At 35.1% G+C, this 27,859-nt stretch overlaps 1 protein-coding gene across 1 annotated transcript; it reads right to left on the bottom strand.

The window, feature by feature from the left end:
* Nucleotides 1-596: 596 nt before the first annotated feature.
* Nucleotides 597-27,663, bottom strand: pea (ATP-dependent RNA helicase pea). Its single transcript, XM_071590800.1, has 21 exons — nt 27,417-27,663; nt 27,257-27,342; nt 26,883-27,160; nt 26,184-26,555; nt 24,756-24,794; nt 23,878-23,998; nt 20,133-20,410; nt 19,714-19,855; nt 16,054-16,260; nt 14,025-14,148; nt 13,509-13,690; nt 13,312-13,414; nt 10,493-10,637; nt 9,399-9,517; nt 9,077-9,301; nt 8,574-8,896; nt 4,496-4,789; nt 3,203-3,324; nt 2,900-3,103; nt 1,516-1,695; nt 597-900 (listed from the first exon to the last, which is right to left on the bottom strand). Exons 1-21 carry the CDS (start codon nt 27,508-27,510, stop codon nt 678-680), a joined length of 3,861 nt encoding a protein of 1,286 aa, XP_071446901.1. The 5' UTR covers nt 27,511-27,663; the 3' UTR covers nt 597-677.
* Nucleotides 27,664-27,859: the final 196 nt, after the last annotated feature.

Genomic DNA, 27,859 nt, shown 5'->3' with positions numbered 1-27,859 from the left:
ATACATGGGTTGTATAGATTAATTCAGGGAAAACTATATAGAGACAAAGACAGAAATGCTTCAGGTTAGAAAGCATTGTTCAGGGTTAATTGTGCTATAAGACACCCCAGGAAAACCTACACTTATCATATTTGCCACGAGTGTCCCTAAATGGTGGGCTAAAACGACAGCCACGTCACTTGTTTTTAATTGGAATATCATCTGAATTTCAATACTCCTACAGCATTGACATGACTCAACTGCAATTTCCCAAGGTTATTTGAGATTCATTTTAAATTACTGAAGTTTACACACAAATACATTTTAAAGTCACAGTGTACCACAATGATCCTTCGGGTACCTGTACTCCTACAGGTGTGTATGCATGTGTATATTTATAGTATAAGTACAGTTGTTATCCTTTATGATTTAAGTACCCGTACATTAAATCAGTAACGAAAAACAATTTCAGCAACTTAAAAATAATGAAGGAAGCAATCCAGCTGTTTAAGGACAAAACCTCCATCGGTTAAAGTAGAATTAAGAAACAAAGATACAAATGAATTTCTTTGAAATTATTACAGCAGTCATTTTACTATAAATAATTTCATTTCATGAATATTTTTACAAAAGTTTATATACAAAAAATTACGTTATGTCAAAGTGTCACATGATTAAATAGACAATGGAGATTTTTTTTAGTTTCTTCTTCGCCTCACTCGAGATATCCTCCAGGCATTCGGTTCTTCATATTTATTATACAGCGGCTCTAACCTTTGATTCTTCTTAAATTTACTGAGTTTTGTAGGATCAGAAAATTTGAAGAATGATGGTGCAAACTCAACAAGCCACTTTGGATCCATGGTTGTTACTTCACGCATGTATTCCTTTGTTGTTTGCACTAATTCATGATAAATGACCCTAAAAATAATAACAATAATACATGTTAAAAGAAATAAATACCATTATAATCCTTAAATGAGTACTCTTTTCATGCAGAAATCAGTAATTTCATTTTTAATATTTACAAATCAGTACCTATACAACATTAAGGATGAAATAATAATCACATGTCTTAAGACAAAAAAAACCGGTGAATGCTGATCTTTTTACTAAAAAACCCACCCCACCTCACTAGTACACATCAAGCTTTTACCCTCCTCAATACATTTCTTTCATGGGCATGCACAGAAGAGATGTAATCAAACTGGACAACATAAAAAATGTTCCTTGAAATCATATTTTTTGCAATAACCAGTTCAGATTGCTTCATCTCGGCACATTAAACTTCAATAAATTCGTTATAACAATTTTTGTATTGGCCCAGTTAAGTCATTATGTTATTAAGTGCATGCTAATACTATTATCAATTCATTACAGTTAAAAAACAACAGGGGTCATTACCAATAGTTATAGATATGTAACTTCTTACTTGAAATTTCATGAACTAAACTGTGATTTAAATTCTGCTAATTACAAGATTGATTTTTTACAAGTTTCAAGTTATTGCCAAAAACGCAGGCAATTATTACTTACCACTCTGGTTGGCGATTGAATAATGCACTGGAAGGGTGTATATAAACGACCTGGCTGTCAACCAATGTCCGATAGCCCTCTTGTGGGTCTTTCTTGGCAGCATTACGGAAAAATCCTGAGCAAACTGTTTTCTGCACTCTGACTGTATTCTTCCCACATGAGACCACATCTAACTTATGCCTGAAAGTATAAATATACACTTTTATACTTCATATATTTAAATTCTCCATACTTAATCAATGAGAAGCACACTTATAAGGGTATTGTTTTGCTCTTAAGGCTCTCATTGATTACCTTTCGTAAGAGAACACAAGATTTGAGAAAATATCCCAGTATTTCAAACACTAATATTTAATACATTAAATAATAACTAAATTATTTGAAAATTCTTGAGCCTTTTCAAGTTAGTTTTGGAGATATTAACATGTAAAGTAATATATATTTCTAAGTTTTCACTCTTAATACGAAAATGGCAGCTAAACAGAAAAATAATTAGTATTTGTAGATGTATTTACCAGTTAAATGCAGCATGTTGATTACAAACTCGCAAAGAATCATTGATTACTTTTTAAATAAAGCAAATAGTACCACTTAAAGGATTAACTTCTGGCATATTAATCAAATTAGGTTTAGCAATTGAGTTTTACTGTTATATAATGACGTTCCTGAAAACTTAACACTTACTGAGCAATTGAGGGTCAAGTTGCAAAACAAGCATCCAAAATTCATATAAAATATACATAATAAGAAGGACAAGCTGAATGGAAAAATGAAATGCCAACAAAATTTGCAAGTAAAAAGAAGAAAAGAAAACTTTTTTCTTGGAATTCTTTAGAATTCCTTTTCTACTTCTCATAGCTAGTCATAAACGGCTACCAGAAATAGAGCAGGAATTCCTAGAAAACATTGTAAGGGAAACAAATAAATATTTACAATGCCTGACTGAAGAGCAGACCTAAATAATAATTTTTGCCAAACAGCTAAAGCCTGTTCACACATCAATCCTTTACATCCATGACATAAAATGCTTTTTCCAAAGAAATGCTTAAACAATCCCATTGTACTCCTGTGTTCTAGAAAAAACTAACAACTTTATTTTTAAAGGCTGAAATCAGAAAATATAGCCATTCCTTTTAAGTTAAAATACTGAAAGCCCGTAAAATTTTACATTTTCTCATATCTCCCGACAACTTTCAATTATGAGGGTAAATAAGAAACTTTACACTTCCACAAAAGAAGTGGAAGTGTAAAGTTTCTTTTTTACCCTCATCATGAAGGATTTCCACAAAGTTAAACTTGACACTGTTATGACTTTCTATTATTTTCTTACATGGTATTTCCTTGATATTCATAAAATTCAAAATGAAATGGCCCGAGCCATTACCTGTCCATGATACCAAGTAGCTGTTTCCTAACATCCTGAGCTCGTTTCAGAGTCCGTATCTGGACAAAATTTTCATAGCACCATGCATTAGAAAATTTGTTGTTCTTCCATGAGTTGTAGACAGAGAGCAGAGTTAAATGATCTCCCTCAGGCTGATTGAACTTGGCTTTCTTCTGATCTGCAAGGGCTTGCTTATCCTTAGGCCTATAAATGAATAGTAACACCAATCAAATAAGTATTCATAAGCAAAAGAAAACCAAAATATAGCCAATGAATGCCAAATAATAGATCAATTTTGCTTACCTGTAGAAGACATTTTGCACTGAAAGCATTGAGACAATGGTTAGCACTTCATCTGAACACTGAAGGTGTACGGACATAATAAGCATCTTTGAAAGGTTGGGCTCCAAGGGAAATTCTGCCATCTAAATAGTAAGGAGAAGAAAAATTTTAATAGTGCTAAAAATAATGCAACCATAAAAGGCTCATACCAATGAGTAAATTTTTAGTGAAGATGAATAGCAACACATGAAGAAAAGTTCCACCATGCAATGCAATTCACTAGTCAGAAGATAATGAAATTTAAGTACGGGAAACGTAATACTGCTTAAGTATATTCATTTCAATCTATTACCTAAGAGCATCACATTAAAAATGACATTAGGTAAATGTTTTTCCAATGGCATATGGACATTCTGCAATCATTCTTTGCCTTACAAAAATGGCCTTACCATCAAAACAGCATTGCAACTTCCTCTTTGCCATTTGTCTTCCTCTTCCTTTTACCATTTGTCCCTCACAACCTAACCTTACCTTCAATTATATCACATTCCTACCTGGTGACAATCTGTTACCTCACGTCACCCAGACATTGTGAAAGTGTCACCAGCATCTAGCTGGTCCTGCAGGTGGCCACTGTCAAGAGATTCTCCAGCAAGCCAAAGTTTCCATTCCCCTTCTTATTTCTCACCTTTTCCTAATCCCACCCCTGATCCCCGCCCATTTCACCATCACTGGCGACAAGCACATCTGCCAATACATGTATTGCTACATTGTGGATGGCTTACTCATAAGTAAAATCACATACACTGGAATACTGATTTCTTAAATTGTCATGTAAAATGTCATCTTAATGTAAATATTAAATTATGACCAATTAATTAAAAAAATGTAAGTCCTCATTTTATCTTTAACTGGTATAATGCTTTCCAAAACGTATGTTTGTAGCTTTAAAAATATTTAAGGAAAAAGGTAGGCACAGAGAAGATATGAAAAGGTAGTAACAGGCTCATCCAACAAACTGATGATAAGGATGGTCCACTCCGCATAATATTACTATAGGATGAAAGATGTGTGAAGAAGTACACATAAACTCTAGCACAATCATGACCCAAACTGATACAACAGCACATAATATTTAAACTAATGCTGCAAAGGTAAAAAAACTTATGAATTGTGTACATAATGATGTAAGCATGTCTGTAAAATTTACTCTTCAAATTTATCATAGTTTAGGTGAAGCCACCATCACCCATCCACTCAGTTAACAACGAATGTTACATGTGATGCAATTCAACCTTGATTATTTAAACTTACTCTTCTTCCAAGGCGTGTAAGAAGTCCTTCATTGTCCAAAGCACTCAGCGAATGCAACTGCTCCAATGCCATTATCAAAGATTCTACAGGGGGAGCATCCATAAAATCGAAGTGAAGTAAGTCATTAATGCCCATGGTTTTCAACTGCAGCACAGTAGTAGCCAAATTCGTCCGCTGTATCTCTGGGACAGGTGTCGGCAGCATTTCATCCCGGTAGGCCCGCTCTGTGTACAAGCGATAAGTCTTACCAGGGCCAGTTCGACCGGCCCGACCTGCTCTCTGCTTTGCCTGAGCCTATTAAGGAATAAATTTTTCATTATTTTTACATAAACCTATGGACAAAATCTAAGTAGAAATCAACCAAAATAATAATCATTCACATTCCCTCGCATCGATTGGAATTGCACCATAGGACAAACTATTGAAGAATATACCTGCAAAAATTTATTTTAAAACGGTAATTTGGGCCATTATTCAACCAAAGAATAATTATTATTACTTAACCTCAGTCACCAAATTATATGCCTCTTTCAAATTTTAAACAAAAGTATCCAAGGAGGAGGCAAATAAGGAACCTCTCCCAAAATTGAGAATATTTTAACCCCTTGAAAGAGTCCTTATTTTAATTAAAATCATCTCATCATGTATAAAAGTATTCTATAAGATCCTTATTTGTATATTCTCTTTTTCACTCAAACAATTAGGCCCTAATAAAACAGGGCCCAAACACTTAACACTCATCCAGGATTTCACCAACAGAAATATTGTCTTGAGCAGCCAAAATGTAGTATGTTTGTGATGGCATTTTACTAAGTTAATTTTAAAATTTTAATGGGAACAACTTAAGAGGACGAGACTAGATGAGGTGCATGCAATGTAAAATGACAAAAGTCAGAGCAAAGAAATGCCATATCAATCCTAGGACTTGTAACAATTGATGGTGATGGCATCAAAAATTATTTTTTATGGTTCTCTAGTAGAGTATGGCTGTAAGGTAGTGCTTTCTTCATCTACCCATGAACTATAAAGTCCCATTACCACAGATATTCTATTTGATAAAATTGTAATCTGACTGACACACCTTGTCCATTTCATTACAAAAAGAATGTTGGAATCGTAAGATGGTAAAGTACAAAGGTCTGATTTTGATGTCTTAAATGATAAAGATGCCTGAGATTTGTGCATTAATGTTAGGCAATGTGGCTCTCTTTGAACAAATCAGCTGGAAGTTGGGCTAAGTGCCGATTTTAATTCATATGGATATGTGTACCTATGCTCAATATTCTGTAGGTTGGGTAAAATACATGTTGATTATGGTAGATGACTACTACTCAAGGTACATTCGGGTGTGTTTTTTTGTGCTCAATACCAGTGATAGAGAAGTTTAAGGATTCAAAGAAACGGTAGGAGATGCCACGACAGTAATTTAATGGAGTCATCCAGTAGTAGTAGTATTTAGGGGAGGCAACCGACTGCTGAGGTCATTTGCACCATAGGGGATGGACAGCAGAGGATGAAGGGTGGAGAGAAACCTGGTGTCGGCCTTGGCCTACTCTTTACGAAAGGCACCAAGGGGTCCGTCCATCCGACAGACGGCATACCCACTCAAAGTGCCCTCCACAAAGCACCTCAAGTAGGGATCGAGATACCTCTGAAAAATAATCAACACCGTCAGGATTTGAACCCGAGCCCTCTGGGCGGGAAGCCAGTAGGATAGCTACCGCACCAATCCCAATCCCTGGAGTCATCCACTTATGGGCATTAAAATGCATCAATTTTAAAGTGCAGAAATCATTCACCTTGATCAGGATCCCAGTCATAGTATAGGATTTTTAAATTTGGAGGTTTAAGGAGTTTGGAGAAAACATGAAGAATCAAATTGAGTTCAACATTAAAATAATTTGATCAGATATCAGAACCAAAATGTCAACTAAAAACTTTAAAATCTTTCTAAAGAGTATGATTTTAAATATCAGTTAAGGGATCCATACACACCTGAGCATAATGAGGTTAAGGCATAACATTGGGCAAATATGGGCAAATTAACAGAGTATTTTAATAGGAACTAAATCCATTCAATTTCAGAATCTAAAGAAAGGATTTAAGAATCAAAAGTCAAAATATATCCTATCTAGAAGCAGAAGGAAAATTAGTTCCAAGATTTCATTTTATTTATGGCAAATTTAATAATAGGTGAATGAGGCAAAGGGTATTTAAAAATGAAGACATGCAAAGAGGGAACGATTATCATTCCTTAATGAAAATAATTGATAGGAACTGTTAGAGCCACCTCCATGAGAAAAAGTTGTTGAATTATTTAAAACAAATATAAAGTCTGATAGAACTTTCCATCATAAAAGCAGATTGATGGCAAAGAGGTTCTATCAATCATTTTAAGCTGATTACTTACAAAAATTTTACACCTGTAGTTAGGCAGTCAACAAGAATTTAATTCACACTTGCAGAATAATAAATTGTTACAATGTCCACTTTGATGCAAAAACTCCTACATCATATAATAACCAGAATTAGGCAGGATTTTCAAGGCACAGTCTGAGGTTTTATGACAAAGTACTGTGAAAAACTGGCATGCAAACTAGACAAGGTGCAAAAAAACAAATTGTAGGCTGAAAAACTAGGCAAATGAAGAACTTGGTCACTTATTTGAAGTTTTGGAAGAGCTTTTACACTGAAAGGCTCAATAGATCCCCATGTGAGTGTTGCAGTTTAGATGAGTTTTGTACCTATTTCATTATAATTAGAAGAAGAAATATTCTTATTAAACACTTCGAGCTTTTATTTAAAATTGAATACATGAGTGAAGCTCCTAATTGATTGGGAGTGAGAATCAGAAGAAACTTAAGGAATAGATCAATAATGATTGATAGAAACAATATACTGAATATTTCAGAAAATTCTATGTGACAGAATTGAAATGGGTAACAACTCCAATTCGGATTAATACTTACAAGCGAGATTACCTTTACAAAAATGGTAAAAGATCTCCAGGTGTGCAATTTCAAAATTTGATAGGTTATCTACTGTATGCCTTTGTAAACAACACTGACCCATACATTGCCCAAATACAGATTTAGGAACTAGTATAACCCTTACTTTATGATGTCCACTGAAGTTCTGCTAATACAAGTATTGATGTATCTTCAAGGAATATTGAACTATGGTAAAGTTTAGTAAAAGTTATTATAAAATTAAAATCACCAAGTTTGTTCGGACTGATCAAGCAGCTGATATACTTGATTGTATGTCATTCTCCAGGTACTTGGGAAATAGTGATAGAATCTGATAAGTTGGGTATAGCCTAATTGCTAAAATTGTTATTTTATCCTCAACTGAAGCAGAGTTTGTTGGGACTAACACCATGCATGTTAACAAGCTATGTATCTTCAAGGATCAACTTCAACTAACTTCAAACTAATTTCAACTAGATGTATAACATTGGTAGCAAAAGTAATGATAGATCACTACATTCAAAAGTGTAATCGGATGTGCAAATAAAAACCACAGTTATCAATCACCAGGTTAGTTTGATAGGAGAGACTAAAGTTCACCTATTACTCAGCCCAACAACATGTGATTTTCAAACATCAGAGTAGGGGGGCCAGTTCCTTTCCCTAAGCCCCCTGAGAATTCCCAGTAAGATCTGTCACCTGAAAAATGGACACAGCTTTGGTAAAGCTGAGGGTGCCCAGAGGTGTCACCTGGATTCGAACCCAGGACCTCCAGTCAGAATCGCTAAACCCTACCCATTGCACTAACATCTTCCTAATCGGATCTAATGGCTGTAAAAAATGAAAGACTCTCCATTCTCGGGATGTCACCGCGTAGGTTGTTTCTGTTCTGTGTCTACAAGCGTCTTCAGGTCGAAGCTTCACTTTGACCTGAAGAAGCTCGTAGAAACACGGGCGAAACTGTTGTCAGAAAAACAACCTAAGCGGTGACATCCCGAGAATGGAGTCTCTTTCATCTGAACGCCACGAAAATCTACGATCCCATATGGCTGTAAAAAATGTTTTCAAAAACTTACACCAACAGAAGTAATAAAATTCATAAGACATACCTGAGAAATTGGTGTAACCACCAAGGAGTCCATACCAGTCTTGGAATTATAAACTTTCTGTTTAACAAATCCTGGATCAACAACATAATAAATTCCATCTATAGTCAGGGATGTTTCGGCAATGTTTGTAGCTATCACCACTTTTCGAGATCCAGGGGGAGCTGGCTCAAAGATTCGAGTTTGCATTTCACTTGGCAGTGCTGAGTATACAGGTAAAATAATTAATTCAGGAACATCAGGACCCAGAGACTTCATTCTTTCATACAATATCTCACAAGCTGTATCAATTTCCTCTTGACCGGTCAAAAACAATAAAATGTCTCCTAGACAAGGTTACCAAAAAGAGAAGAGAATAATTAATTTCTGAACAATCATCTCACCCAAGACAAATTCCAGAATAACAGCAAACCTTTGTGTCCTTTGTTCATTAATCACCATAACTTATTCAAAAGATTTACAATCAATAGCAAAAGCAAGCTGAGGTGACAATGAGTTTTACTCACCAGGAGGTTCTCTTAAGTGTATTTGCATCACAGTTATGAGAGAAGCATCCAAGTAATCTGTTTCAGGTTCCTTGGTATAGAGAACCTCAACAGGGAATGTTCTCCCAGGAATGGTAAAAATAGGTGCTTCAAAGAAGTACTGAGAAAATTTGACAGCATCAAGGGTTGCTGAAGTTACAATTAATTTCAATTCCGGTCTCTTCTGAACTGCTTGCTTCAGAAGACCTACAACAAAGCAGATAAAAAATTTAATTTAAAAAACTGGGCTTCACTAAAGAAAGTTTTGCTAGTTAAATATTCCAATTCACTAAATGGAACTCACCAAACAAAACATCTGTATGAATCGTTCTTTCATGAGCTTCATCCAACATGATAACAGAATAATTTTTCAAGTCGAGGTCCATGAGACATTCTCTCAATAACATTCCATCTGTCATGTACCTGAAAATATAATTTATAATTAGCCATAAAATTCAATGTTGAAAATGCAAAATGTGCATTTGCAAGTAATTTGAAAAACCCTCACATTTTAGATCTGAGTTTAAAATCAATGTGGAGAAGAATATTTCTTAATATGTGGATCAGTTTTTTATTCAGTGAATAAGGGTGCACATGTATCCATGTTTGCAAGTGGTTAGTCAGTTTATCAATACAAAACCTACTTTAACCAGTAGATTGCCATTAATAATATTAATAATTCTATCCAGGAGCCAAAATGATTATCAATTTGCAGTGAAATATGTACATCTAAACATCAAAGTTATGTCTACGGACTATAAAATAAATGCTATCAAAAAATACAATTATTTCAGGTTCACTGCTTCTCAAATTCTAAAATCAGTCATTTTTGGGGCAATTTCTATCCAATTTCTTCATTATGCAAGAATTGTAAAGTAATAGTTTCATCTACTTTTGATTCCACCATCTTATGGTAGCATTGAAGATGATCAAGAAAAATATGACAGGAAGTAACTATCCAACATATGGAATTCCACAGCTGAAGAATTTCTCCAAGATTGGTAGGTAATAAACTTCTCCTTTGGATTTATAATCCTTTTGAGTCAGGGTAGGTACATATAAGGAGGTAATACGTTAGGGTTTGATAAATAAAATAAGGTAGGAATGGTTTTGAGGTAGGGTAGGTTCCCTTCCTAGGAAAGATACTGTGAATAAGAATTAAATACTATGCTTTTGTACTGAAGTCTTACAGTATTTACCAATGCATTTTGCACCTATTCACCTGCACATGTCACAAAAAATTAATTCATTACACAAAGGATGAGGCAGACATTGAAGTTGCCCAAAGAAAAGGAGATTCAGTTACATATATACTGTAAATATGTAGTATTCACAAAAACGGCTTGAAAGAGTCAAGGGCGAAATCATAGTAGATGGGAACACTGGAGTATAGCTCACTTGATAACAGTTTCTGGACTGGTACAGTCCTCAAAACGAATTGTATATCCAACTTCTTGTCCAAGACGACATCCAAATTCTTCTGCAACTCTTTTTGCCACTGACATAGCTGCAACACGACGCGGCTGGGTACAACCAATTTTGCCTACAAAGAAAAGTTTCTTTGATAATTATCTATGTAACAAAATGCAAAAATATTCTCAAATTTCAAATATTTGTACGGATTTTTTTTAAATAGTCAAAGCCTCAATGTTAAAAAAAAGCATCAACTACATATAATGACAGGAATATTGTTCAGAGTTCTCCGTTTTTGGATAAAACATTCAATGACTGTTTCCTACATTTCTCAAGTATGCATTCAATGAACTACTATTATCAAACAACACATCCTTTAGAACCTAAATTTCACCTCATTTGGTTAAATATCAATGGTCAAAACTTAACAAATTATATGGGTGATCTGAAAAGTTATTGTCCGTACCCATAGATGGCATCACTACTAACATGATTTTTTTTAAATACTTCAAATATGAAAAAATAGCATGTATGGATGGTTTTTAATCTATGAATAAATGATCAAGTATGTACTTTTATGCCAATGAAGCCCTGAACTGGGGAATGTTTAGAAAATGAAAGAGTAATTACTAAAAGTTGTCAAGGGAGAATGGTATTTACAGTAGCTACAGATTTATTATGAACATTTAATATTTCTCGGAATTGAGATGCGAAACTGGCTTGTTATAATGAATGCAACATTCACAAAAAATTCTGGAAGAATAATAAAATATTTTCCATGCCTATAGGTCTAAATCACAACAACTACTATATCATCCCTAATCGCACATGTGTCTGATGCCAGAGGAGTTACCTACCACCTGCTTTTGTTCAATATTTGCATAAAATCACCTGAAGTATCTAAATTGTACACTGTATAGCACAAATTTTCATTGCAAGCTCTATAAAACTTTTAAATTATTTTCAACAAACAAATTATTTATTTAAATATGCAAAAAAATACTGAACGAAAAAGTTAAACTATCCTACCTTGACTAAATTTTCATTCCATAGAAGCTTATTGTATTGCATACAATAAAAGAAAATATAGCAAGCTGCACTAGTCCCCCCAGATATCAATCATTCCATTACTTGCAAATACCAGAGGTTATTAGTGACCATGTAAGGAGTATGGTTATTCAAGTTTTCCTTAGTATCACTTTTCAAGAAGTAACACTGAGGTTACCACTGGCTGTTTTTCTCCATGAATAATCATATCTAATCTAAGAGCATGAATTGGAGAATTCAAATGCAGAAAAGTTGAAGAGTTGATTCATTACAGTGGTCGGTAGCCAGGAAAGCCCCACAATGCCAATGTAGCATGCCAACTAATGTCATGCCTACTCAGTTTACCACATGGAATCTCTCCCCCATTACAAAGACCTGATTTCTGAATTTCAAGTGCTGCAATATGATGGCCCAATAGCACTCAATGAGACTGACTGGATTCCTGATTTTCCATTATTCCCGTCATCCCATTAGTCCACATAAAATCAAGAGAAAAATTCATAATAGCTCCCAATCACGGAGAATTTTTGTATTTTTCAATGATTTAGCAGAGATTCTTGAATCTTTCCTGGTTTTCTAGGTTTCTGGCCACCGCAGTCATATTTCCTTCAAATAACCAATCTCTCATGCAAATTTCAACCATCATGTCATCCTTATCATTACTACTCCAAGCCAATTTCAAACAATATACCCTTCTCTTCTATTCCCATAGTGCACTCAAGTCTTCATTGTAACTAAGTTTACACCTTTTCTTACCTTTTCCCTTTTTTATCATACAAACCTTTTTCATTATACATTCTTATCATTACCAGATTCATAAGATGTGGGTATATAGATGTATATATCATGGAAATCACAGTTTCCTTTGGTTTAGTTTCCATTCAAACTAGGATTATTATATCAATTGCTAGCATACATACTTGACCCTTCTACAAACACTCTTATTCAAGATGATTGCTACTCCAACAAATTCTGGTCTAGATTCTGAATATCATACAGTGATAACTCTGTAATCACGATTCTAAATTCACTTTCCTTAGACCACCTAACCTCTAATTATTGATTAAAATGATTAAAACTATATTTATCACTATTTTTCTCATTTCTGACCCCTTTTCACACATTGCTTCCCACACTCTAGAATTTATTTCATATTTCTCAAGTCCTGCTCCCATAACTACTTTCTTTTCCTAGTTGGTTTCTCTTTAAATGCACCTATCTGTAGATCTGATAAATTCTCTAATTTAACTTATTTTATTAAAGGGTGATCATCATCCAATTGCTGGTATGATGAATATCCTGGAGATATAATAGCTTTCTAGTGGCTATGAAAGCACTGGGACATTTTATGTACCATTACACCATAACTTGTACACATATATGTATGCACAGTTCATATTCATTTTACAATATTTTTCAGCAACAATAAAACACCCTACTGCCAGAAAACAAAATTGCATTTGGAATGACTTACAAGTGCCTTTAATGAGGCAAAATAGGAATTCCAGTGAATCCTCACAAACTGATGACTGGAAAATACTAAACCACCATCAAACTAGGGTTATTGCTTGAACAGAAGGAATTCACCAGTTTCATTATACACTACATTGGCATTCAGAGTTGAATCTGGCCTAAATGAATTATAAACAGGGAATTAAAAATTTTGAAGAGAGACATTTACCATTGCTATACTCACCAATAACAAATTCTAAATATTTAGGATCCATATGAAAACTATTTTTTAATTTGATAATTACCTCTTGTGGTAAATCCAGCTTCAGCTAGATATTGCGTAATCTGGGTAGTTTTTCCAGAGCCAGTTTCACCAATAACAATCAAAATTTGGTTATCAGTCACAGCCTAGAAAATAATTAGAAACAAAATTATTGAAAAGGCAGTTGTACATAGCATCTGATACATGATTTCCTCAGGTTAAAATACATGGTATTATTACCTTGATGAGTTCATCCTTCAGTTTGTAAATTGGCAAGCTTTGCCTCTGTTCCAACAGAGTCATATTAGTTTTTTTACCAAATGAGCTCTTTTTACCACCAATCACATGCTTCTTCCACTCCGGTAGATCCTGAGTGGTAAGCCCAATGCCTCGCATGTTAGCTGCAAGTGTCCTCCCGTCAGCTATGGAAGATTTACATATATTTTAGAATTACCACATAGAATCACTCATAGTTTGGAACTGGAGTGTCACCTTGCAGTGACATACATAGTCTAGCATAAACAAAGCACTTTCTTATACAAATAGGAATGAAGAAATGTTTACACAGGAACAAAATACTGTCAAATAAGGATTTCGTACCTCTTTTGTAAAGATGCATGTCATTAAATTTAGTTTGTGACTTTATCCATTAGTGATGGAATCATTTGTCCATAACTGACAAATTTAAAAATTAGAATACATTATTTTTCTCGAGAATTTCACCATATTTTTTATTGAAAGTGAAAAACTACAAACCATCTGGCAGGGGATCAATCCAGTTCTTATTCAGTCCTGTTGGAATGGAATCCATTTCTTGCTCCCTTTGAAGCATTTTTTGCTCTCTCCTCTCCTTAGCCAAGGCACTTTGCATCATTGCAGCCTGTAAATGTACAAACAAAATTGTAAAAACTAAACTCATTGCATGTCAATGTCATCTTATTGAGTGAATAAGAATGGATAACACAGCTATCATTTATGCTCAACTCCTAAAAAAGGCATAGCTTTGTAATAGTAAACAGTACGGGTGTGTTACATCCACATACTGATTGAATCTAAATCCTTTCTCTCGTTGAATCCCAAATCCCAAAGCATTATTTTCAAATTTATTCCTCATTTTCATTTATTTTATTTTGACCCCATTAGAGGCTTTTTTAATTTTCTTCCAGTGTAAATATGCATTTCTACTTATTGAATAATTAAACTGATCAAAGATTTCAATTTTAAAACACAATTTCAATTATTCATAAATGCATAATACTATGGTTCATTTGTTTTAAATTTTCACAGCATTGTGGGTGATATTCAAAGGTGAAGAATGATTCTTAGTGCATACAATGAATTTCGAAGAAAAAATGACAGCAAAAACTGCTGGGTGTAAAGATAGTCAAACAATCTTGAGAATCACTTTAAATTATACAAATGCACATCACAGCCATCATTTGCGGAGAGCCAACTGTATCACCCTATATTGAATTCCCCCGATGAAAATAATTTTGCAGCCATTGGATGGTATGGAAATAATTCATCAAATTGCTTTTAGTTGCCCCTTCATTTTTTAAATTTACATAAACGCCCATTGCTGTTTTTACAGCACCATCACTTTGAATACCAGAATGAGGGTAGCCAACATTTAGCCTGCATAATACATGGTTTGGATAAAATGAATCGTGAACAATTTCCTTGATGTGACTATACATCGCAATGTGCTTGCACCATGCAGGCTCGGTGAAGGGAAGTCTCACCTTCAAAATGAGCGATGCACCAATCACCAGTGAACGTTTGCTCAGGCTAGATCGTGCTTTCAGGGAAACCCTGTAGAGTAACTCAAAGCAAGCACAAAATGCAGCAAACGATTGAACAGCAGTATGCCATCAAATTTTGTGTTGGACTGAGGAAATCAGGTATGGAGATGTTGGGGATGATTCGCTAAGTGTTCAAGGATGCAAGCATGTCACAAACTGCAGATTGTAATCTGCATAAACTCATCAAAGATGGCCGAGAGTGAGGAGGACAAACCCCATGCTGGATGGCTGTTAATGTCAAGACCTGATGACAACATGCAATGTGTGGTCACAATCAGTAACAATTTTTTCCTGCCTTTTTCCATGAAGTACTGAATTCAGACCGTTGGTTAAGTGTGTGCAAGATCGTATTGGCATTGATGACAGTGCACACCATTATCACTGAAAATTTGGCAATGCAAAAGACCTGCGATAAAATCACCCACCCAGACACCCAGTATACCCAGCCTCACTGGCTCCAGACAAAAAATGGCATTGTGATGATTCCCTAACCCCCTTGCAGTACCGCCTTGGCACCAGTAGACTATTTCTTATTCCCTACAGTGAAATCCTCCCTCAAAGGATCCTACCATGGCACCTTAAGTACCATCAAAGAAACTTGCGCGCATACCCTCAAGGGCCTTCCGGAATCTGCTTACCTGGGAGCCTTGGAGTCGTGCCAAAGGCAATGGCAAAAGTGCATTGATGCCACATTTTATCACATAATAAAATATATGCATCATTGTTACCAAGTTTACCTCCTACATTGGTGGATCAGTTTCCCATTTATGAACTTATATAAACAGTATTACCATATTAATATCCTTACCACAATCAATGCAAGTCTAGACTTCCATTATCACAAAAAGAAAAGATCCATCAAATTGATGGGTTTTCCTAAGTAAAATTAACTATTCTAATAGTAAATTATTCAGACATTGGAAATGAGATGAGAATTCCATCAAAAGAATTATGAAATGTCATGCTAATTATAGAAATTCTACCTGTGCAAGAGACCCATCTGGATTCTTTACAATCCGAACAGGGCTAAGATCATGAAGCATTCTACCATGCCCCTGAAGGAATGGGGGTTCCTCCTCTACCAACTCAATTTCTATGTCTTCTTCTTCATCCCCTTCTTTAGGAAGTAAGCCAGTCTCATCATCAAAGTCGGGCAGTTCAGACTTGTCAATGCAAGCAGCAGACAGCATCTGAAAATAATTGAACACATTGCAAAACAATTCAAAGAAAAGCTGAAAGGCAAGAGTCCTGTTAAATGCAGCACCTCTACATTAAGGATGTACATGTAGGAGGGTCATCCGGAAAGTAGTACCCGTTCGTGCCGCATGAAGTGCTGACGACGCGAGTAGCCGCTGAACGAGGTCAGATAGCTTCAGTGGCTTGTCTGCCTTCTCTGAGCCAAGTTGCGTGACGCTAGCATTGCCTGTGTTGTTTCTGTGATTGTTTACAATGTTTAAAAAAATTGAGAACGCCGCCAGTTGTGAAGTGAGGGCAGTGATTTAATTCCTCAATGCAAGAAACGTTCGCCCATGTGATATTCATCGCCAATTAAAGGAGGTGTATGGAGACAATGTAATGGACGAGTCGTCTGTTCGGCGGTGGTGTCGCAACTTCAACATGGGGAGGGGGAACACACACGACGATGAGCGTTCGGGGAGACCGTCTGTCATTACAGACCAACTGGTGAGCTCAGTTGACGAATTCGTGAGGAACGATCGGCGCGTCACAATTGATGACATCTGTGAGCATTTTCCCAATGTTTCTCGAACAATTGTTCATGAAATTGTTAAACACCATCTGCATTATGCAAAAATTTGTGCAAGATGGGTCCCTCGCGTATCTCAATGAGCTGGCGGCGAAGGACTATGCAGCAGGAATACAGAAACTTGTCACACGTTATGACAAATGCCTTAATTTGCTTGGAGATTATGTTGAGAAGTAGTTTAAAGTATCCTCTTTCAAATAAAATTTTTTATGTTTGTTAATATTTACTTTTGTGTCTTTATTTCACGAACGGGTACTACTTTCCGGATGACCCTCGTATATGGCCTGTCCAATAATCTAATTAAGAGTCTAAGTGTATATATGGCTGAGCCTCTATCCATTGTAATAAATACTTGTCCACAATACGCGGTCTTCCCTTAAGCCATGAAACACTGTTAGAGTGGTTCCTCGCCACAAAAAGGTTGAAAAATCGAGCCATAACCAATTCTATTTTCTTCTCTCTATCATACCTGTTTTTGAAATTATTATAAAATCACAGTTATACAAATTCTTACAAAGGAATTACCTGCTTATGAGGGGGTACCCAAAAAGAAACAGAATAGTGTTGCGATTGGCAAAGCTTATTTATTATGCATTTCTTCTGCTAGGCGAGCACAGCATCACTCGTTCCAAGTTCTGCGAAGGCATTGCTGCCGTCTGAGAAGGTTATATTCAATCACAACAATTCATTTTTTAAAGGCAGTTTTGCTAGCTCCATATTTTTCCTCATGGTGGATTTAAGTGGACAGGGCACCACTGACATTTTGCTTCCTGCTTGAGAAAACCCTGCAGAAACTGTTGAGATGCTAAAACTGCTTACGAGGATTATGCTATGGGCAAAACTTAAGTGTACCAATGGTTTTCTCATTTAGAAAAAGGTGAAATGTCTTTGTTGACAAACTATGTTCAGGATGTCCGTCAATTTCTAGAATTGACGAAAATGTTGAACAAGTTCATGCACTCGTGTTTGAAGACCGATGACAGTCTAGTGAAGAGATTAGTAAATTATCTGGAATAACATAGAGCTCGGTTCAGTGAATGTTTTCATAAGATTTGAATATGAGAAGGGTCACTGCAAAATTCATGCCTCGGATCCTGACTGAACAGCAGAAAGAGAATCTAATTTAAACTTGCCGTGCATTGTAAGGACATCTCCAAACAGACCTAGATATTTCTCCATGGTTTTCTCTCGCTGTGCGATTTCTTCTGGCATCCGCAAATGAAAAGGCACATAAAAGGACAATGTTACAATGTTTTGGTGATGTGAAAGCAGTATAGAAAAAAACGAGGCAGGGGGTGTCAGGCATTACAACAGACAAGTTTTAAAAATGTTTCCAGGAATAGAATTGCAGATTGGACAAATGTATTAAGTGTAATGTAGAGTAGTCTGAAGTTCATAAGGTTTCGTAAAAAATAAATACATAGCTTAAAAAAAATAATTCTGGGTATTTTAGGGTATCCCCTCATAGTTCCTCCCAATATGGCTTTCATACAAATAAAACTACAACTCAGGCTTTAGGTCATGTTACCAGTGGCATCCTTAAAGCTTTTGAAGAGCAGTCTAACCTTCAATTGACACTATGTGACCTCACTAAGGCTTTTGATTGCGTTCACCATATTCTTCTAGATAAACTTAAGTATTATGGAATTACTAGAGTGGAACTTGCCTTATTTCAATCTAACCTATCAGGATGCTCACAATGAGTTGAACTAGACAGTACGTAATCTCCCATGCTCCCAGTTCAATATGGTATGCCTCAGGGCTCAGTTTTTGGTCCAATTCTATTTTTGTTAATGATTAATGACTTTACCTCTAATATTGCAACCACCTGCACCCTGTATGCAGATTATGCAACCTTTTTACACAAATATCCTAACCTACAGGAATCAGAAGATATGGTTGATTCCTACATATTTCGCTTCAATAAAATGTTTAAGGTGAATGGCTTCAAACTAAATTTAGACAAAATATTACCTCTATCATAGATCCTCATAAACAAACCCCAGGAAGATAATCTTGTAAAATTATTAGAATTCCATCTTGACTTTTAAGCTGAACTGTAAAAGCAGCACAACATGGTTTCTAAGAGGGAAAAAGCACTAGGTTGTGCATCTGCTTTGGTTTGTTTTATTAGTAACATTCTGAAAGTTTTAGATAATGATGTATTCTGTGTTAGAATTTTTAATTATCTCTCTTGGCTCTTTTCCTGTGTGGATCCCCTTTAGTTGCTACCAAAATTATAACATTGAAAAAAATATATACATAAATATATATTATATACATATATATGAGAGTCGCGGTAGCCAGGGATAGAGAGTTGGACTACTGACCGGAGCGTCCCGGGTTCAATTCCCGCATAAGGCACTCTGGGCACCTGTAGCTCCACCCAAGCTATATGATTTTTCGCATAGCAGATCTTCCTGGGAAACCATTACCAGCACAGGGAAAGGAAGGAACTGGCCCCCCTACCCTGATGTGTGAATTTCACATGCCACCGGGCTTAGTACTGGGTGAACTCTGCCGCGATGTTCTAATTTTTTTAGCAACTAAGGGGGTGGCCACTCTCATGTAGACCCAAGAAAATAACTATTCAGCATCATAATAAGTTTAAGTTTTCTACAAATTGCTTTATGGTACATAAAATGAATCTCTAGTAAGGGTTTAAAGTAATTGAGTATATTGGCTTACTTTTAATTCTTTTTAATTTGTGGTCCACCGACAGAGGTTCAAGAATTAAACCACCTGACACTGGGGACAACTAGTATTTATATGTTTTCAAAACTTAAACTTAATAGACTTTCTCTATACAACTTGACCAGGTCTATAACATTAGTATTGGTTCTATGACCAATGAATTTATTATATTAATAATACAAACCTGCTTTATTTCCCACTTTTCAGGAGAAGATATTCTGTGCACACGCTTACGGCTCACACTTTCATCTTCTTCCATTAGAGATGCATTAAGCTCCAAAAGAGAAGTTGGGCGATCAGGATTTCGATGAGCTTGCTCTTCATCCCTTCAAAGAAATGAGTGTAACATCAATTAAAATGAACATCTTTTCAGTTTTACTTAACTTTGAGCTTATTTAATTTCCTCTAAGTAAACATGCTTTTTCAAGGATTTATTAATATTTTAAACCCTAGAGTGAATTTACTGAAGATTCAAATGATAGATATATATTTTTTAGATAGATATTATTTGTTAATGGATAAGAAAATTCAATTTTCAAGTGCTGATTTTGATACACTGATTCACATAAGAACTTTTTATTGAACTAAATATCCAGCTCTTACTTGTCCTTTGAATGAAGTCGTCCATGAGTTGTCGGATTAAGATCCTGACCAGTTTCTTGATCCACATCCTTCATTGAAAGAGAAACCTTTTGTCCGGCAAGAGAAAGAACTTTGACTCGAACACGCTGACCCCTTGCCACAACATCAGCCACGTTGGTTACCCTTCCTTCCCGTCTGAGCTGAGATATGTGAACTAACCCCTCCCATCGCCTTCGGAGACCTTCTAACTGAACAAAGCACCCAAAAGGTACAATGTTGGCAACTTTCCCAGCATAAATCTGAAAAATATGATGGAAAACATACAAAATTTTTAGCACATTTTACCTCATATGCTATTAAGTTAAGAAGAGACATTAGGGCTGAGTTACATATTATGACAGGTCACTTACTTCTTAATACAGACATTTCAATTACAATAAACAATTATAAACAAAAACTTAGAAAGAGATATCAGTATTTCTGCCTATATTAAAATGACTAATATTTGATTTTTATACAGACAATCTTGTGAGTGCTAGCATAGTATGCCAAAGGATTGGAAATATAAAAGCTAAAAAATTGGTCAGAGCAATCAAAGATACAATGGACATCCAACCATCAAAAAACATAAAAATCAACATCCCTTTACCTAGTACGTAATTGTGTCTTACAATTATGATTAGGAAAACAATTGCAACAGAGAAAATCAAGAATCATAAATGATTGATATCATTTAAACATTGATATAAATCTGAAAAAGGACAGTACATATTTCATATTTTGACAAATATTAAAAATGCAAGTCTGACCTGAAAAAATCATCACTGCCAAGTTAATTTGAGACTAGGTACTTAAAAAAAATTACTATCTCCCATGAAAGCTGAACTAGGTGAAAGCTCATTGAAAAATACAAATTTAGGATATTTGAGATTAGATGCAATTATTCAAAGAACTTCACCCATTTTTATACCACAGTTCAAAGTTTTTTAGCACAAGGATAGCATTAAAGTACATGTCACCGTAGTTACTTTTTCCCATAGGTTTTAACCAATCAACTTAATTATAACTAAATAAAAATAAAGTAAAACCTCAATTTACATTTTTGATGAGTCCAGTGAAAAGTAAATAAAATTACTGTTGATGGGGAAGACATTTAAAAAGAGGATTTTCATATTTATAAATAAAATATGTCATAATATTAGATTAAAATAAATTATGCATGGGTGAGCTGAAAACTTTCCAACATAAACACGAAGATCGCAACACTATTCAACTTAAGTTGGGGAGTTTTTTTGTGCTTGCTTTGAAAGGCACTCACCAAACTTTCAGCCATTTAAGACTCTCAGTTGTTGTTTGAAAATCATTAGAGTGTGTTGCAGTGAGGGTTTTCATGAAAATGGAAAACATTAAAGTATCAAGCTGTCATTCAATATTTATTTTTGGAAGGCACTTGCCGACTCAAAAAAAAGATGAGTTGAATGCCATGTACGGGGACACTGCAGCATCAATTAGCACCATGAAATTTTGGGCAGCTTAATATAAACATGGCTGTACCAGCTTTACTGATTATGAGCTTTTGAGATGGCAAAAAACCTGCAGCAACCACCAATAACATCAAATGGTACCTATCAGCCGTTGAATTAACGTTAGAGAGATAGCTGAGGCTACAGGCATACCAAAAGAATACGTTTTTCATATACTGACTGATGTATTGGACAAGGGTAAGCTACCTATGTGTTTGGTGCCACATTTGCTCACTTTGGAATAAAACTTCTCTTAAATGAACATTTCCAAGGCCCTATTGGAGCAACAAAAAGAACTATTGAGAGAAGAAGACACCACTATATTACATGCTACTTTCTCATTTTAATCTTCACAGTTAAAACCTTTGAGGAACTAACAGAGAACTACATTATATTTTTTATGACTAACTACGTCACCTAATTTTGAGGAAAGAAGAATGTAATGTGTACAGCAGGGATCTTAGTTGCTCTAACAAATGTTCCAATTTATGCTAAAGGCTATAGCGGGATAAGATGGTAAAATCTGCACTCGGCTGGATTCTTATTTGCGATTGGGCACTCAAAAGTAGATATTTAGAAACCCCTTTGGCCAAAATTTTAGCTCCCTAGGTGGTCCCAGGGATCATCTATCACAAAAAAAGTATTTTTTTCAAAACATATTTTTCCTCAGCGATTCTTTGCTTTATAAATCTGAAAAAATTCATGAATATACATTTTCATGCCAAAAACATTCTGATTTTTTTTCACATTTCTTGGATCAAAATTGAGCTAAGGAAAAATATTTGAATTTACCAAAGAATTTTTAGGTAATTTTTGGCAAACTTCTAAATAATTATTTATGGTGTATTTTTTCCGTTCTTTTGAATGGCGGGGTTAGATTTGCCATTTTCTCTCTGGAACATCCTCAAAAATCGAAACCACCCATCATTTAGGTATTTTCCCCCATGTTTTTGGCAAATAAACTGCATGTCAGTTCAGCTCACTCACAGTAATGACTTACCGTATTTAGTATACTCGCACACACGGAAAATACAACCCACCAGTTCAGTTCTCAAGTGACGACTGACTGTCAACAATACATTTCCCTCATCTAACTGCACAATCCTCGCAACAATCCTGCGCATTTCATTAAACAATATCCCGAGCATCCATTACAACAATATCTCATCAAGCCCCAATAATTCTGTATTATTCACGCGAACACATTCAAATAATCTTAACAAACTAATCTTTACAAAGACTCCAAATCTCCCTTTTAATATGAAAATATTTATTGACTAGCTGTTAATCTATGCGGCTTCGCCCACAATTATAATACACATTCAATAAGGTTTCAAAATTCAATAAAATAATTCTAATTAAGCATATGTAATATCTAATTTTTAATATTTGTCCCTGTTATCATTTTATTGTGCAAAGTTAACAGAATGTGAACTAAAATACCAATATCAAAAGTTTTTAATTATTGACATGCAGTTGAGTTTATGTGCTAAAAGCATGGGGGAAAACACCCAAAAAAATGGGTTTTTTTAAATTTTGAGGATGTTCCGGAGAGAAAATGGAAAACCTAACCCCACCATTCAAAAATACATGAATAATAATTATTTAGAAGTTTGCCAAAAATTACCTACATAACCTAAAAATTCTTTGAAAAATTCAAATATTTTTCTTGAGCTCAATTTTGATCCAAAAAATCTGAAAAAATCAACGTTTTTGGGCATTAAAATGTTTGTTCATGAATCTTTCCAGATTTTTTAAACCTAAGGATCGCTCGGGAAATTAAAAAAAAACACATTTTTTGTGATAGGAGACCCCTGGGGTCAGGTGCTAAAAATTTGGCTAAAAGGGGTTTCTAGGGAGCTAAAAATTTGGCTTAAAGGGGTTTCTAAATATTTACTTTCGAGCACCCAATCGCAAATAAGAATCCAGCCAAGTGCAGATTTTACTATCTTATCCCCCTATAGCCTTCCCAATGTTTTTTTTGTTCCGAGCCATTTATATCAATATTAATATCTAATCATACGCAAACTTTGGTGAAAACTAGTCCCAAAATATTGACTTCATCAGCATAATCTTTTTTTGAGAGATTTATTTCCTCAGAAACAAGAAGAGATATTTCTAACACATCATTCCATGCTTTGGTCTAGCATAAAAAGACTTACCTATAATACTTGAAACTCAATTTTTATCTATTTTGCTGTTTAACATTTAAAAACATTAAAGAATAACCATGACAAGCTTACCTTCCCCACTTCAGGTTCTGTAGCTGGTTGCTCCGCAGAAGACACATCGCCCCTATCTTTACTGGAAGATCTGTGCCTTTTCCTATCCTCCTCTTCTTCAGGACTTAGACTCTTTCTGTTTCTGTACAAAGAAAATATATAAATTAATACACTTACCTACATACTTCCAGCATATACATAAAAAAAAGATAAGCTTAGGTTTCACTGCTTGTAATATTGTGTAGGAGAAAAATTTCTTATTATGATAGATCTCTCCAGTCTACTGCTACGTAAATGTACTGAAATTAAACCATGATTATATACACACACACACACACACACACACACATATATATATATATATATATATATATATATATATATATATATATGCATATGTATGTGTGTGTGTGTATATATATATATATATATATATATATATATAAAACCATAACCACAGTTATCAACCCGAAGGTCAGTTTGGTAAGTGATAACTATTCACTTAAGTGACACTATTCATATATATACATTTTTAATGTGTGTGTGTGTATGTATATATATATATATATATATATATATATATATATATATATATATATATATACATATGTATGTATGTATATATATATATATATACATATGTATGTATGTATATATATATATATATACATATGTATGTATGTATATATACATACATACATATAAACATACACACACATGCATATATTTTATGTGCCATCTCATAAAACTATTCACTGGTACAGGTACACAATTACATAATTTCAGGCTCATCCTGAAGAAAGGGTGCACAGCATTCGAAACTTTCATTGCACAATACTCAAGAACATGTTTGCAAAAGGCTAGCAATGATTAAGTAGCAAATTAACTGGAGGCCTTACCTTCCTTTGTGCCTTGAATGCCGAGAGGCAGCTTCATCTCTGCAAGAAAAAATTGAAATTCATAATTACAAGTCAAAGTATAAGTGTCAAAGTTAAAAGTTTTAGTTTCCTGTTCATGTTTTGGGCCCTTTTGTATTAGGAAGTCTCCTAGGTTTAGGGCTAAGCATGTCCCTTCAGATGTGATATTAGCTTATTTAGAATAGTAAAAGTTGGTCAAGAGTACCACCAGGATTTGGTTTTGCAAGCAAAGATGTGCTAAAAGTAAAAGGTAGAGAATCATAACCATTACCCGGGAGCACTACAACAATAAAAAATATTACATTAGAAAAATGAGGTAAAAGAAAGGGCACTTGTGTTACCTTCAGTAAAATAATAGAGGCCAAAGGGAGAAGTAGAATGCTTTATGATGAATAGAATGATTTATGATGAATAGAATGCTTTAAGAATGCCTTGTGATGGGTTGATATTTAAATATATGTATGTGTACAGATAAGAACTTTTAATTGATTCAGTTGATGACAACCAATGCATTCATCATGTAAGAAGATCACTGTTGTATTTGTAGAAAATTTAAAACAAAATAATGCACATTGATATTTCCATTACCTAGTTTAACATTGTACCATCACAGAAACCAACCAGAAGGCAAGGTTACAGCATAATATAAATTCAGCAGCAAGATAAAAAATGGTTACATAGAGTCATCATCAGCCAGGAAGTGGCTATGGACATTTTGACATAGGTTATTACTCAACAAAAAATCAAAGTGATGTAATATACCTCGTAACAAAGGCTTCCAAGGGATTTTCAGGTAAGTCCCACATCATTCCACCTGGCCAGAAGATAGCTTTGCTGGTTGTAGTCAGCATCTTCAGGTCCAAAGCTTCTGAAGGAACTGTAGATGCTGACTGCAAAGTCATTGATACTATTGCCTAGCCAGATGTAACAACCCAGGAGTAACTGAAGACCCCTAGAATTTAAGGTACAGTTTTTTTAAGGTTTGCCATGTACTGTGTAATGATACCAATACCTTGTGACCACCACCAACCAGCTTTTCAAGGGGAATTTATAATGACAGAACTGATCACAACTAGCCCACCTTGAAAGATGACTGGTAACAATCACAAGCAACACCCCACAGAATGCAGAACAATCCAAAGCTACATTCTTTCATTTTGCATCATATACAATTCAACAATGAAGCACAAATATTGATGCTAACAATTGTAAGGATTTAATTGTCTACACGAATTTTTTTTTATCTATTTAATATTCGTTTCATGCGACTAAAATTGCTCTGAAACATACTTTTGAGCCTTACAGTATTTAACTGGGCCACAAATTTGATAAATTTACGTGTGGATTAGATAAAAACCACCAACAAACAAACTCAAACTTTTCACATACATAACCCATTAAAACACACACCTGTCTCTTGTGCCACTTCTTTCCCTTCTTCCATTTCTGCTTCTGCTCCTCCTGCTATGCCTTTCCCTACTGTTCCTCCTATTCCTGCTTCGACTTCTTCTACCCCTGCTGTGACTTCTTTTACTCCTCCTCTCCCTGCTTCCCCGTCTATCTCTACTTCCACTTCTTCTCCTTCTTTCTCTACTCCTGCTTCTACCTCTTCTTTCATGTCCATCATCTTTCCGTTTCCTATCTCGGCTGCTACTCCTCCTCCTTTTCTTCTCTCTTTCCTTACTCTCACTTCTTCGCTCCCTTTTAATCGGTGGCATTATAGCAGACTCATCAACCTGGGATTCGTCTTCAGAACTCGAAGGGCTCACAGCTGCTTTGGTCCTGAAGAGTTATTACAGTCACATATTAGTAACTGCAGTCTTATACACTCTATGGCATATTAATTATATCCAACACGGATTAAATAATCAACACAAAATTATTTAATAATTCACAGCAATCAATTCTTTCAGTGAGGTATTTTTATGCTTGGTTTCTAAAAGGATTACATTTAATGAACGAAAATAATTGATGGACAAAAAATTCATGAGAATGGATAATGAGACTACAATCAAAACGTGCTTACTGTAATTGAACTCCCATCATAATGGCCAAAACATATTGAAAAATAGAATATTATAGGACTTAAATAGTAGGTGGAATACAAACCTTGTAACAGTCTGTTGAGAAGGCGCAAGTGCTTCAAGAGCGGCCATTGCATCATTCACTATGCATTCTTCTTCGGTCACCGCATTCTTTTTCTTCTTCGCTTTCTTGGTTTCTGTAACACTAACATTTGGCTCATTGGGGATGGCCAGCCCTGGAAACTTTGCTGCGAGTCTGTCTTTGTCAGATTTAGACGGCTCAGGAGATCCACTTTTGGAAGGCCTGTCACCTTTTGGTTTCATATGATGAATTATTCTCAGTAAATTCGCCATGAATGAGTCCTATAGAATAGATAAGTGACATTCTTAACCTTTGATATGGGCTCATCAATGCGCATCTAGTAATAATAAAATCACGTCCTATATTATTATAATTACCGAAAATTCCGCCCCATTTTCTTCGAGCACCTTCTTAAACTTCTCCAATGTGTCATTTTCTTCTGCCAACGCAATTATATACTCCGCTGTGTAGAAAAAAAGGAAATTAAATTTGGTATTACCACTTAAATTTGTGCATCAAAAAAAGAACAAGTCTTACCAAGATCCTTATCATTCAGGCCCAAGTGGTTTTCTAACTCTGTACATATTTTTGACACCAATGAAAGGTGTTCAAGTTTTTGAACTTCATCCATGATTGCTTCCTATTTATTCATGGACGGTCCTGTTTTTAACACAGGTCAATTATACGACCGAAAAAACACCATTTCTCACATATGATTGCAATATACGTGACACTGCACCATCCAAATAGTGGATTAGATTATACACTCATGAATGTTGCATATATACCGCGAACATACATAACATATATGAGCCTTCATGCAATCATATCTCACTCCATTCCTTGTTTTGAAAACATCTATCGATACAGCATTCCGTTCCAATATATCGTTGCGTTCGTTAGCATCGACATCCACCGGTGCTGTTGCTTCCCCTATGTACTATTGTCTTTTTTACTATGGACTGACCCCACTCATTCTC

The sequence above is a fragment of the Hetaerina americana genome, unplaced genomic scaffold (genome assembly GCF_022747635.1).
Source record: "Hetaerina americana unplaced genomic scaffold, ioHetAmer1.1.p SCAF_4, whole genome shotgun sequence".
Lineage (NCBI taxonomy): Eukaryota > Metazoa > Arthropoda > Insecta > Odonata > Calopterygidae > Hetaerina > Hetaerina americana.
This window is presented reverse-complemented; position numbering and strand designations above follow the sequence as displayed.

Excerpts from the sequence above, each read along its gene's own strand:
- pea (XM_071590800.1), bottom strand. The coding sequence starts at position 27,510 with ATGGATGAAGTTCAAAAACTTGAACACCTTTCATTGGTGTCAAAAATA. Across the intron at positions 26,556-26,882 it reads TCTCAACAGACTGTTACAAG|GACCAAAGCAGCTGTGAGCC; the intron begins GTTTGTATTCCA and ends ATAACTCTTCAG. Across the intron at positions 3,325-4,495 it reads TTACACGCCTTGGAAGAAGA|ATGGCAGAATTTCCCTTGGA; the intron begins GTAAGTTTAAAT and ends CTTACTATTTAG.